At 39.5% G+C, this 14,666-nt stretch overlaps 1 protein-coding gene across 1 annotated transcript in view; it reads left to right on the top strand.

Annotated features, from left to right (window-relative positions):
* Positions 1–14,666, top strand: part of GALNT2 (polypeptide N-acetylgalactosaminyltransferase 2) — a 123,302-nt gene that overhangs the window by 77,248 nt on the left and 31,388 nt on the right. Inside the window, exons 4-8 of the mRNA XM_054974836.1 lie at positions 443–541; positions 647–714; positions 1,520–1,585; positions 6,613–6,734; positions 13,022–13,109. Of these exons, the coding sequence (XP_054830811.1) occupies positions 443–541; positions 647–714; positions 1,520–1,585; positions 6,613–6,734; positions 13,022–13,109 (443 nt within the window). The remainder of the gene's footprint in view (positions 1–442; positions 542–646; positions 715–1,519; positions 1,586–6,612; positions 6,735–13,021; positions 13,110–14,666) is intronic.

Genomic DNA, 14,666 nt, shown 5'->3' with positions numbered 1-14,666 from the left:
TCTTTAGCAACATTCTTTGAGTTTATTTTTACATGTGGAATTTCTATTTTAGTAATGACAGGTATTTGGCCTGAAATATTTTGTGACTGTTCCTTTCCTAGAATAATAATAATATTCGATTTATATACCGCCCTTCAGGACAGCTTAATACCCACTCAGAGAGGTTTACAAAGTATGTTATTATTATCCCCACAACCAAAACACCCTGTGAGGTGAGTGGGGCTGAGAGAGCTCCTAGAAGCTGTGACTGACCCAATGTCATCCAGCTGGTTTCAAGGGGGTGGAGTGGGGAATCAAATTGGGTTCTCCAGATTAGAGTTCTGCGCTCTTAATCACTACTCCAAACTGGTATCTGGAATTTTGTGGCCAGTCTTTTAATAGGAATTCTGCTTAGATGGCACTGTTGCATGTATAGACATAACTTTTTGTTCTGTCTTTCAAGGTGTCAAAGAAAACAGTGGCGGATAGATTTGCCAGCTACTAGTGTGGTAATCACTTTTCACAATGAGGCAAGATCAGCTTTGCTTCGAACAGTTGTCAGGTATACTTGACTCACTTCTTTGTGTATGAAAAACATCTCTGCTTTTGATATAATATTTAAATTTATATGAAAGTGCTCATCTGATTTCCTTTTGTTTGTTTTCAGTGTTCTCAAAAAAAGTCCACCACATCTTATCAAGGAGATCATACTGGTAGATGACTACAGCAATGAGCGTAAGTATTAACACAGGATTCTTCTCCTGGAAGTCTTGTTCTAGCAGCTGATTGAAATGTAGTTATGAAAAGGGCTTCTTTAATCTCTACTACAAGGACCCCAATGTGGTACCCACGGAGCGATGGCACCCGCCAGCACCATTCCTGGTGCCCATCAAGTGTTTTTAGAAAGTGGCTGGAGCCAGTTGGAGCTTTTGCCCAGCAAAGCTTCTGATTGGCCATTGGAGATTTGATTGACTGTGAAGATTTTTAATAACATTGTTTTGGCTGTAGCTGCCACCTCATCACAAGGATCTTTTCTATGTGACTGAAGGCAAGCTGCAGCAGCCATTTAGTGGCTGGCTCTACCTTCTCTAGCAGCCATTTTGTGCTTGCCCCCACCATGTTTTTTCAGAATTCCAAAGTTGAACATGGGCACAGAAAGGCTGGGAACCCTTGCTCTAGTTGATTTTTCTTTGGCAGGAGTAGTTATGTGTTTGTCAGTTTGTGAAGCTAACACCTGTTTTCCGATATCATGACTGAAGTTGCCTGTTGGGGGAAATGCAGATAGCAGATGAGATAACAGTATGAATGAAGTCTCTCCTATCTTTTCAAGTTACATTCAGGTGAAATTGTCCTCTGTGTTAAGAAGAAACTGATCCTGTAAAGTGGGTTTGTCCCAGAGAGGAGGAAGGCATATTCCATAATCTTCAAGTTGATAGTGTAGATGATCTGGCAAGGAACAGCTTTTCAAATTGTCCCCCACCCTGTCCCCTTTGAACCAAGATGAATAAATAGTTAACCAATGTTTGCTCTTTTTTTACAGCTGAAGATGGTGCCCTTCTGGGCAAAATTGAGAAAGTGCGGGTCCTACGAAATGACCGTCGGGAAGGTGAGAAATTTATTAGGAATGAGAAGAATATGAAGTCACAAAGTCTAGGCAGAATTACATTTTATAACAAAAGAAACAATTTGCTTCTGTTGCAAGTGTTATATGCTGTTGCATCACCTGTAGAAGAAATTATTTCTGTCTTCTGACTCACTTTTTTGTGTTTATTATTTATTCTTATATAGAAAAAAAAATATAGCAAATCTAATAATATCAAAAAAGCATAAATGAGGTTATTTAGTATGATAGCTGTTCACTATTTCTGCCTTCTGACTCACTTTCTAATGAGACATTTCATCTTACTGGAGGCCATATTAAATCAACAGCTTCCTGAGTGCAGACTTTTATACAAATTAGATGTAGAAAAAAATTAATGAACTGGTTGTTTAGTAATTTGTGTATTGCAGTAAGTTAGAGAACATGATAGTTGTTCCTGCAGAAGTGACTGGTTTGATAGGTGCTTTTAATGGGAAAATACTGACCAAGTTATTAGTCTTTCCTATAAACAAGTTAAAATAATTGTCATTAAAAATTAAATTGCAATACATTCATAACCTTTGAAATACGTGACTATTTTATTCTGTAATAGTAAAGGCATGATGCTTAAATCTTGCCTTTTGTAACAAGTATTGGGAAGGGAAGGGAAGGGAAGGGAAGGAAGGAAGGCTTTTCACATGTAATACCAGGAGGAAGGAGACCTAATATTGCTTTATTCTCTGTTGTTGTCTAAATCACCTTATACTTTGTGTCCATAGCACTGCTTTTAGAAAACAGTGTATTAATGTAAATGTAAAACGTTGTATTAATGTAATGTAAAACGTTGTATTAATGTACAACGTATTCCTGAAGTAGCAGTAGAAATTAGTGATGTGCACAGGAAAAAAATTCGGTTGATTCGGTTCAGTAATACTGAACTGGGAAAAAAATGAAATTCAGGGAATACCAAATTCATTCTCCAGTTTGGTTTGGTAATACAGAACAAATTCGGTACAATTTGGCCATTGTTTCCTATGGGAAATTTCTGGTGGCCCAGGGTGGTGGTGGTGGTGATTTTTTTGACCAAATTTCACCAAATTTTCAGGAGGCCTACTCCTAACCATCCTCTAATGACACCACAAGTTTCATAAAGATTGGACCCTGGGGAGGTGCCCCCAGCCATCTCCAGTCTCCATTATTCTCTATGGGGAAAACTATGGGGGTTGTCCAGGAGATTAGGGGTGGCATTTTGAAAGCAGAATCTACCAAATTAGCAGTGGACCTACTCCTAACTGTTCTCTAACTACCTCCCAAGTTTCATGAAGATTGGACCCCAGTCAGTTGAATGTCATTGGTTAAATAAAATCATGTAGGAATTTTCTAGTAATTTTTGTTACAAATTTAACCCTCCAAAGATGGGGTTACAATTACACTGAAGAGTTACATAACTATGTGGCACTCTTTCTTCCTAATCTATACATCTTCATATTACTTGTGTTCTCTTGCTTTGGTTCATGGGGTCAATTTCTTCAACAGCCACCACACATTTTTATTTTGTTTGGGAGGCTTCTCTGAAAAGACATTGCAATCAGATTGGAGATTGTGCCAAGTTGGTGTGCGTGTGTGTTCAGTGACATACCTTCTGGAGGTATAACGTATGATCTCAAAGTATTGGGTTTCTTTGGAATGCTACATAGAATATCATTAGTAGCTATTGTGTTGCTGTGCTTTACTCTTGGAATCTTTGGGATGGAAAAATGTACAGGTAAGATTGCAGTGTTAGCTTTCATAGAAATTACAATAGCTGCTTTATACTAATGCCCAAAATTCTGTTCCACCAATGGGTTATGTTGTACCCCATAGACTTACCAGAACCCCCATAAAGTCTTTTTAGGAGACCTACACTATTTAATATATTCCTTAAGGATAATAAGTCAGTTGAATGTCACTGGTTTGTGTGTTCTTCCTCCACCCCCAATTTAAGGCCCAAACTGGAACACTGTTCAAGTATGATTGACCCTGTTGGAGTCAATGAGGAAATGAAAGTACTGGGTTTGTATTTCTGCACAAAACAATACATTTTAAAGTGTTAAAATGTTTTGCTATATTAATTTTAAGTAATTTTTAGATGCTTTTATCATCTTTGACTTAATTGGGGTATATTCTGTTCCATCTGTTCATTGCAAACACATACTTCAGGCAACTGAAAAGACAGTTGTGTATGTGGAAATCACCAAATGGCCAGTACAGAAATAAAATAGATTACATTACTGGAGGCAGAAGATGGAGACGCTCTATTCTCTGCTTAAAAAGTCCAGGTGTGGTTTTGTTATTGATCATGAACTGTTAATATAAAAAATTAGAAGAAAGCTGAAGAAAAAAGCCTTCTGGAAATCAAGAAGAGTAAGAGAATACTCAAATAGTGTACCGCAGTGTTTGGAAGAACTCTGGAACTAAAACCTCTTAATATAAACGTTTAAGTAACTAGAAAAACTTAAGAAACTCTTATTAGTCTGAAACATAAGAACTAAAGTCTGTGCATGTACTGATTTTACCTCAGAGTTACCTATATTAAGTTACCTCAGAAATTTTCAAGTTCTGATTTCACCTGGCCTGTTCTCTCTATGTTAAATAAAATATTTTGTCATATTGATTATATTATATTTTCTAGAGATTATATTGCAAACTTACAATTGTTAATGGAGCATGTCAGAGAATTTCAGGAGGGGGAGAGACTGTGTTTTATAGATTACAGCAAAGCTTTTGAATGTGTGGATCATGAAAAGCTATGAATGGTATTAAAAGAAATCAGTGTGCCACAACAGCTTATAGTGTTGATGTGCAACTTGTGTTCCGGACCAGAGGCTATTGTTAGGACTGAATATGGGGAAACAGAATGGTTTCCAGTTTGTAAAGGTGTCAGACAAGGATACATACTAACTCTTTATCTTTTCAACGTATAAAGAGGTCACAAGACTAGATTTAGATGAAGTGAAAATTGCTGGCACGAACATTAACAGTTTGAGATGTGCAGATGACACTACATTACTGGCAGAAAACAATGAAGATTGATGAAGGTTTAGGAAGAAAGGGCCAAAGCAGAATTGCAACTGAACATCAAGAAGGGCAAAAATAATGATTATGGAGGAATTACACAATTTTAAGATTGACAATGGAGAAATTGAAATTGTTAAAGATTTTCTATTTCCAAAAGGGAGAGTGCAACCAAGAAATCAGAAGGAGATTGATACTTGTAAGGGCAGCCATGAAGGAACTAGAAAACACTCTTAAGGCTAAGGACATGTCTCTGGGGACCAAGATCAAGATAATTCATATTATGGTATTCCCCATGATCGTGTATGGGTGTGAAACCTGGACAGTGAAGAAAATCTACAGGAAGCAGGTTGATTAATTGGAAATGTGGTGCTGGGGAAGAGTTTTAACAGATACTACAGATGGCTAAAGGTTTAGTTATGCAGAATGCATAGCTTGAAATTTTTTTGCATGACAACCTACAGCTCTAAAAAGACAAACAAGTGGGTTCAAGATCAAATCAAGCCTAAATTCTCCCTAGAGGTTAAAATGACAAAACTGAGGCTATCATATTTTGGTAATGTCATGAAAAGACAAGACTCAATGGAAAAGAAAATAATGCTAGGAAAGATGGAAATAATAGGAAAAGAGGAAGACCCAAAATGAGATGGCTTGCCTCAATAAAAGAAGTCACATTCTCTAGTTTGAAAGATTTGATCAAGGCTATTAATGACATGATGTTTTGGAGGTCATTAATTCATAGAGTCACCATAAGTCAAAAGCAACTTGACAGCACATAAGGCACACACACCCTGTCCCAATAACTGTATACAGTAGGTTTTTATGTAGGTTAATGTAAGGGAATGTTAGCCTTTAGTATTTTTTTTTTATCCTAGGAAGTTCTCATGCTCAGAATAAGGGTATCAAAAGGCAGGTCTGGGGTAAGTAACTCTTTTAGAAGAATGCAGCCTATCTATGCAATCCTAAATAGAGTTACTCCAGTCTAAGACCATTGATTTCAATGCATTGTAAGGGTAGGTGACAAGGTAACACCTTTATGAGAACAGTTTTAAAAGAATTTGTATTTAAGAATTTGTATTTCATTATATAAGTAATTGTAAATTGAATTTACCACTTATAATTTGTTTTCTTCATCAGGAATTAAGTTCAGTATTTTTGCCGAAATGTTTGTATATAGTATCTGTGCCTCTCTGTTTTTAAAATATGAAGTCAGTTTTACCCAGAAATGTGGTTATTTATTTTGAGGTTATTACTGACTCCAGATAACTGTCCCTGTGCCACGAAGAGTAACCTATTTTTAAAGACATGTTTTACCTCAGTTAAATAAGTTCAGTGGTTCTTTTCTTTTTAAAAAAGCTGTGACTTAATTTAGTCCAATACCTCTTTAGAAGTGTTTTGTCCAAATGTTGAAGGGTTGCGTTTTTGAATGTCTTGACATGAGCAGCCTGTTCAGTGAATGGATCTGTTCTGTTTTGTTGCATGAACTGCTGGCTTAACACTTAAAATTAGAAAGTAATAAAGATTGCTGGGAAAAGGGGGCTTAATCCTAACTACCACAGTATGGAGCTTGGTCTTTAGTTCAAGTAAAAGTTATGCACCGTTGATTAACACATCATAATACATAGTGTAATATATTGTGGAAAAAGAAATTAGCAAATTAGAAGTTCATGCTGTAATGCAAACATCTTTGGGGTGCTTATGGAGCTACCAGATATTCAATGTTTATGAAAAAGAAAACAATGAAAGTTTGAGATGTTCAAATGAAGATGCTTACTGAAAGCTTCAGTTGTTTTACTATTACAGCAGTCTGAAGTATTTTTAAGGAAGCTGAGAGACTGGTCATTGTCACAAGCTTATTAAGATTGACTCTAATGGGCCATCTAGCCCAGTATTCTGTTTTCAGCAGCAGCCAGTACTAGATACTGCAGAGAAAGTAAAAAGTAATCTAATTGTATTTCTGTTGCTTGGGCAACTTACTGATGTCTGCTCTTGATTTTCAGGCTTGATGCGCTCCCGTGTTCGAGGGGCAGATGCAGCACAGGCTAAAGTATTGACATTCCTGGATAGTCACTGTGAATGCAATGAGCACTGGCTGGAACCTCTTCTGGAGAGAGTAGCTGAGGTTGGTTAAGAGAAGCATGGATTGCTTGAAGCCTAAAACTTCTTCTACTTGAATGCTATGCTGGTTTGAAGTATTTCAGGGGTGTCTCTCGCCTTGGAAACCATAAGTCAGCTGTGACTGGATGGCATTTTATACACACATTTCTAAAAGATATCTGACGTATAGATTTGAATATAAGAAGCAGGGACCTGTTAGAACTCCCAGGGAAGGGGACATCCCATCCCCTCCTTCGCTTCCTCCTCTTTTCCCACACCTGTTCTCACAGTCAGTCTCTCTCGTTTTCTTCCTCACTTCCTCCCTTCCCTGCCTGTTCTCTCAGTCTACCTCTGTCACTGTATCTCACAGTCCCAATCCTCTTCCTGACCATCTGCTTTCCTCGGTGGCAGTGGCACTTCTTTCAGCTTCCCTGATGCCTACTTGTCTGCCTGCTCCATTGCCTTCCTGGCTGCAGTGGTGCCTTTCAGCTATTTCTGAACGGTGTCTGCATCTGCGCTAGGGTCGTCAGAGCCTCGGGTGGGGGTGCCCTCCAGATTGGCCCCTAAGTGGCAATGCCCATTTGGCCAGTCTCAGAATGGGGAAAGGAGGGGGGTTTACAGCACCCTCACTCCCTCTCTTTCCCCTGGCTGGGTGGCTATCCTTAACAATGCTCTCTCTCTCTCGTCTATCACTCACCACTCCTCAAGCAAGTATTTCCTCCCTGACCTGCCTGGACTGTCTCCCTTTATAGGGCCCACCCCATTCCCAGGCTCCGACCCATGCCTGCCCTCTCCTGCACCTTGTCAGGCCCCTGGGCCCGTTCTGGCCATGAGACCCACCCAGCCAACCCCGCGGTTCCCCTTCCGATGGGGTAGGTGCCACAGGGTGGGGCTGGTGGGCTGACATTGGATACTGGGTGCGCCCCACCTTCTCCCACCATGTCTTTCAGTCTTGTGGCAGCCCCTGCCACTGTTGGGACCGCCCTGACCTTCGGCGGCATTCCAGTGGTGGCTCCGTCCGCTGGGAGCTCGGCCGCGCCACTTCCACTTTCTCCCAGCGCGAGCAGCACTCTTGCCATGGGGAGGCTTCCCTCAGGCTCTGGGGCATCCAGGGCTGCCCTGTGTCCAGCAGCTTGCTCTCCGCTGCCTTCTCCGGCCTCACAGGGTTTCCCGTGGCCGTGCAGTCTTCTCAGCTGGCTGCCAGTGCTGGCTTCTGCCTGGCGAGGCTTTGCCCTGCGGCTGCAAGGCCTTCCCCCACAGCCACGGTTCCCCAGTGCCTGGGAGGCCATGGTGAAGATAAATCCAGGGGAAGGGGGTTGTTGCTGACCTTTGGACAATTGCATAATAGTGTAATATGAGCAAAATTTACACTAATTTTCTGTTAAGTCTATTGCATTTTAAGGTCTAGGTACTGTTACCCAGAAACTTAGAATACTATATTTTCAACTATGTACAGTTTCTTTAAAAATAGCAAAATGGGACAGGGTATCAGAAAACAGATCAGAAAAGATTTTCAACAACACAACTATGACTTTCTAACAAGTCTGTAGATAAGGCAGTTTTAATTATCTCCAGATATGTTGGGACACTGTTTTTGGTAATACAGGTGGTTGTTGAAATCTTGTAGCCTGTATTGACTGAAAAACCTGCTACAGGAAGGTAAGAGGTATATTAGCTTTCCATGGCAGCATGGGTCTTCAGCCATACTTGTCAATACTTAAAAAGACAGTACTGCATTGGTAAGGAATTTAGGAAATATCAGCTAACATCAAGCATGCTTATTCTCCTAAAATTATTGTATGAAAGATTGGTATATTTCCATTTAAATGCTGTGTAGTCAGAAGAGTGCAAAGAAAAAAAGATCCAAAGCACAACTGACTTCCAAATTATAACAAATAAACATCATTTTAATGTAGCACAAACCTAATATGTTCCATGTGTTTATATATAAACATGTTTTTGTATATAAACACATGAAACATGTAAGTGGTTTCTAGATAAAGACCATTTCAAATGACATATTCTGGTAAATATACAACATTTTCAAAATTCCATGAAGAAAATAGAATTTACATACAACCAGCAAATTCAGAATTAAACTGGGGAATCTGAAATGCCGAGCAGCAAAAAGGAGAAGAAATAGCTTTTGCTGGCCTGACCTGACTTGATCACTGGGAAGAAAGTCATATATGTTAAGTTTCAGATAAAGCTAGTTGAAATAATCTGAAATAACTCATGTATAACAGCAGAATTTGTGTCCAGTGGGATGAACAAGAAATCAAATCCTGCTGTTCTACCACAGACCAACACGGCTAGCTACCTGAAACTCTCACAGTTTCCATAATCTTGTGTACACTTGTCAGAGTTCCCATTGTTTCTGTGATACAGTTGTAAGACAGACCATCTTAAATATTAATGTGTTTCGCATCAGCTTTGCTGCATATGCATGCCCAGGAGCAACTGGTACACATTGTTTAGAAGACTTGTGCTAAGGAATCTTACTGCTGGCAGATCCATTCAGATTAGGGGTGTGTACCAAAAAAAAATCCAGGAAATCCTGGTCCAGGACTTGGCCCAACAGAACCAGTATTATTCACAACAGCCAGGCAGAACCCAGAGCCATTGGGGGAATACCATAGAACAGACAAGTACCAGCCACAAGCATAAGGCAATATCAATGGCAAACAAGCACAGTTGTTGTATAAGATGGATCCCATTTGGCTCAGGTTGAAAGTGAAAGTGATGGGTAATTTTGGGAAACCCAAATTCTCCTCTGTCTCTGCAGCCACTCACTTGCTCTGAGGCAAGCCTGCTTTTTAAACTCCTTGAAAGGCAATTTGAAAAAGGCTTTCTCCTTCTCATAGAATCCCACTGGCCAAAGAATTCCTGCAAGGATTGGCCACTCTCTGCCCCCCTCTGACTCATTCCTCCTCCCTCCTGCCTCTGCCATACGCCTCCTTCCCTCCTCCCCACCCCTTCTCTCCAAAAAGGTGGAAAAGGCTGTTTCTTTTCAGGAAAACAGCCAAGGCATATTTCCCAAATTAACTTGAATTTACCAAGATTTATTTGAGTGTTTCAATCTGGATTCGCAAATTGGATACGGGATTCTCTAATGTGATTCAGGAAAGCTGGATTTTGCCAAAATGGTAAAAATCTGGTTTTTCCCGGAACTCTTTTTCCCGACTGCCTTACCAGTCTTTGCCGCATCTATAGCTTGTTCAATTTCTTCATCTGCCCCTGAACTCTTTTTCCCCGAGAGCCAGTTTAGTGTAGTGGTTAAGAGCAGCAGGACTCTGGAGATTCCCCACTCCTCTACTTGCAGCCAGCTGGGTGACCCTGGGTCAGTTACAGCTTCTAGGAGCTCTCTCAGCCCCACCCACCTCATAGAGTGATTGTCTTGAGGATAATAATAACACTCTTTGTAAACTGCTCTGATTGGTCATTAAGTTTTCCTGAAGGGCGGTATATAAATTGAATGTTGTTGTCATTATACCAGACCCGGATTGCAGACCCCTAATGCTGATGTTATATTTATGTTGCGTTACATCTAGTACAATTTGGAAGTTAGTGGTGGTAGAACACTTTTTTCCCCAGTGAAGTACCAACTTAATATGAAGTAGTGTGTTTAAGTTTTCCTTAAAACTAGCAGCTACCCTAACTACCGGGAAGTAACAGACTTGAGACAAAGAACTGTAAAATGACATTTTATGTCATTACTGAAACACCATCTATTTTAGGAATGCACTCCAAAAACTTAAGCATCTAGTCCTAATCATACTGTGCCTTGGTTTTATAGATTTCTGTGCATTTTATTTTTAGAGAATGGCTGGGGTCCAAAAGGTCATATATGCACATAGGAAGGAACTGATGGTGAAGCTGAACGTTGTACGGTTGCCACAGCAGTTTCTAGTGCTGAAACACTTTGTTTGTTTGAAAACAGTTTGCATCTCTGGCACTAGGAACTGTCGTGCCTCTAGAAAGTTGAATGTCGTCTGTTTAATTTTGGTCTATTTATTTAGTATCTGAAGATACGTTGCCTTTTTTCCTAGCTCAGGTGCTTATTCTTAAAATCCTTTTGCATGAACATTTGGGGTGCCAAGCAGACATTTCTGCTCTAACCAGACCAGAACACTGAGTTAGGTAAAAGTTTGATGGTCCAGGGCTTAATCCTGAATGGTAGCCAAAGTCTGTTGCAAAACTTAAGTGTTGGAGACAATGACTACAGTGCCATACAATTTGACATAAGTACACAAGGAAAGTTGCCCAGAAAGTTCAGCACTGCCACAAACGATTTCATCAGAGAAAATGTTCTCAAAATTAGAGGGTTTATTTATTTAGGTACTTTTGTCCTGCTTTTCTCCACTCCATGTGGACTCAAAGTGGAGAAAATAGAAACTGAAAGGCATACTGCTAAAATAATCAAAATGGGGAGTTAGATCCTGTTGAACCACAACTAAGCAAATTTGTAGAGGAAATTTTTGCAATGTTCTCCTTCCTGCTGAATTCCTGTGTACATTCTGGAAAGTCACTCCTGAGGGCTGGAAGAGCCTGAGGAATTTCCTTTCCCCTTGCTTCTTGCACAAGCATTTCCATGATTCAGGGAAGACATGTGAGAGATTTTGCCGATTTCTCTCTCACCCTTCTGACAGTGGACCCCTGTGCCAAATCCCATATACCTGAGATTCTTCCATCCCTCAAGACCAAGGGAATTGCTACTGATGTGTTGATAAGCAGGGGGTGATGGGGTGGTCCCCTGGAGAGAAGTAAGCAATTATGTTTCCTGGGCATCTCTACTGAGACTTGCTGTTTTATTCTTGCATTGTATGGAATAACTAGAAGTGGGATGTTGGGGGAGGGTTGAACAGGGCTAGGGTGGGGGAATTGGGACAGATAGGAGGCAAGAGGCAGTAGGAATTATAAATTCCATGATAGCCTCTCCCCCTTTGCATGCTTTGTACATCTGTGCATTCATGTGCTTGTTTTGCCTCTACCCACTCTAGTTAGGTTTGTGGGTGACAGTTCAGTTTGTGGAGTTAGGTTTGCCCAACATAATTTTGTTACTTGTTTTACCCTCTGAATTATGCCCTACAACTTTATAAGCTACTTTTTTGGGGGGAATGCTTGTGATTTCTGCTATGACTTTTATTGGCAATTACCATTAGCATCACCTGCTACTTACCAAAAATTCTTTGACCTTTGTGAAATACTACCACGCATGTATGAGATCACCTTAAGTATTTCCATAAAACAAGTACTTAGAATAGGTTCTATAATGTATGCTATTGTATTTCTTACTAGCAACAATTTTCTTTTGGGCATTTAGCGTACTTAAAGCCTTAAAATAAAAGTTTCCCCATCATCAGCTGTGGAAGAATAATATGTACTCTTCTCCCTCACTTTTAAAATATATGGCTTTAACTGTCTTTAACAGTAATTGGTATAATTTTTTATAATTGGTCTTTTTCTCTAGATAGAAAATAGATTAAAGTATTTGACAAATTATTTTTTTTTCTTCTTTTGGTTAATAAAATATTGATAAGCTGTAAGTCAGGTTCCTTACTTTCTTACAATTAATTCCTCATTTGTGAGTACTGTGTGTGTGTGTGTGTGTGTGTGTAAAGTGCTATCAGTTTGCAGCCCATAGGGTTTTCAAGGCAAGAGATAGAGGTGGTTTGCCATTGCCTGTCTCTGCACAATGATCCTGGACTTCCTTGCTGGTTTCCCATCCATGTACTAACCGGAGCCAACCCTGCTTAGCTTCTGAGATCTGATGAGATCAGGCTAGTCTGGGCCATCCAGGTCAGGGCATGGGTACATTATCAGCTAATAACTCCTTATAGTTATCTATTCTGTTCAGAGTAGATAAAATTAACTGATTTTTACAGCATAGTGGTCTAATACTTTTTACAGTTCTAATAATAGCACAGTAATTCTCTGAATGTAGCAAGTTGATGAATTTAAATAGCACCTGTTGTGGAGTTCAGCATTTTCTAGGCCTAAGACAGTGGAAGATACTGCTCCCTGTTATCTTTATGAGTTGCACCTTTAAGATAAAGTTCTCTGTTTACATAATAAGAAGGTATAAAACTGTATCAGTGAGGTCTGGAATGATCAAATGGTGGTTGAAGGCTTAAGGTAAACTTCATTATGGAGAAATAGATCCATGCAAATATTCTTTAAAGAAGGATGATATAGATAAAATGTCTTTCTATTGATTTTGTTATGTGCTTTGGAAAGAGGTAGGACATGTTCATGTTACCCTATTATAAAGTCTCTGTTTTACACAGATTATTATTTCAATGTCTGTTTTAGGACAAGACCAGAGTTGTGTCTCCTATAATTGACGTGATTAATATGGACAACTTCCAGTATGTGGGGGCATCAGCTGATTTAAAAGGCGGTAGGTACCTGAACTGAATTATAAAGTTACCTTTCAGTATCCCGTAATGTAAATATGTCAGAACATTGAAATGTACCTTTGCTGTAGTGTTCACTGTTCCAAAATGCTAAGATTCGTGAACCAATAAAGTGCTTCTGTGGGAGGCTGGATTTCTGGCCAGTGATTGCAACTTCCTTACCTGCTCACTCTCAGTGCAGCTCAGAATGCCTTCCAAAATGGTATTCAGCTGCTGCCATTGTCCTGCTTCAAAGGCATACTTAAACAAAATTGGTTTAGTTTGCTGTCTAAGAAAAGATCAAGTGTGGACAGGCATCCTTCCCTGCGAAGATATTTCAGAGACTAGGCACTCCTACAGAATTTTTTAAAATAAAATTTTAACACTTTTCAAATAAAAAGCGTTTTTGCTGTCACCAATCCTCTCTGAAGATACGAACACCTGGAACAAGGACTCTGATGGTCTCAGTATGGGTAGGCTTATATGAAAGCAGGCAGTCCTTCAGGTATCCTATTCCAGGTCTGCTTAGGGCTTTAAAGGTCAACAGCAGCAGTTTGAATTGTGCCCTGGAATCAACTGAAAGCCAGTGAAGCTCTTCAAGCACAAGTGTGACATTTTCGGTGTGGAGGTCATGATAGCTCCCATGGGATGCAAGAATTATGTACTGAGCTTCTGCCCAATTCAGGTAGGCAATCCAGAAAGATAAGGGTATCATGGCCAGTGCTACGATTAGGCAGTTGAATGGGTTTTCTTCCTTTGCAAGTTAATCAACGTATGTTGAAAACATAGCTTTAGAAATAAAATACAGCTAAATTGAATTGTCAAAATGGATTGAGGTCCTTTATTTTCAAATAATGGCCCAGTATTTTAAAGCATTAACTTTTTTGTGAACTTTAATAAAGATGCTTTAATCATCAAATTTAATACTTACCGAATTAATTTTTCTAATAAGTCTAACTGTGTAAAAAACAATATTAACTTTTAAAAGTTGGAATGCATTATTTTAACATTTTACAGAGCTGAATATGGTTTCTGTAAATATGGTTCTTCTTTTTTGACTTTTATCCTGGAATGCCATGCCAGCTTACATTTTCAGTTTTTTTAAATGAAACTAAAACACAGCAAATTAAGAGTGATCGTGAAGGCACTCACCACCACACCAAAAAGATGTATGCTGTATAGTGCCTGACGTTATGGCTTGTGGCCAATAGGAGAAACGTTGTTATGCTGCTAGTTCTAATCGCTATAGAATGAAGGACCAATTAGCCCTTGCTCTGACCCTTGCTTTACATATAATATATATATTTAGACTCTATGGCTGGATTAATAGGCTGTTAATCTGTTAGTCAATTAATTATATTTGGCTAGTCAGTCTACTGCCCGTTGTCTTCTCCAAATAAATGCATGTGGGATTACGTTTGGCAATAATGGTGTGGAGAAATAAGGCCAAACAAATGCACTTATAGAAGTAAATATTATAGCCTGGAATCCACATGACTAAAGGACTGCTTCTCCTTGTATGAGCCTGTACACAAACACATTCTTCTGGCTCGTGCCTTCTA

This window comes from Eublepharis macularius, chromosome 1 (assembly GCF_028583425.1).
Source record: "Eublepharis macularius isolate TG4126 chromosome 1, MPM_Emac_v1.0, whole genome shotgun sequence".
Lineage (NCBI taxonomy): Eukaryota > Metazoa > Chordata > Lepidosauria > Squamata > Eublepharidae > Eublepharis > Eublepharis macularius.
Note: the sequence above shows the minus strand (reverse complement) of the source record. Positions and strands in the feature narration are given on the sequence as shown.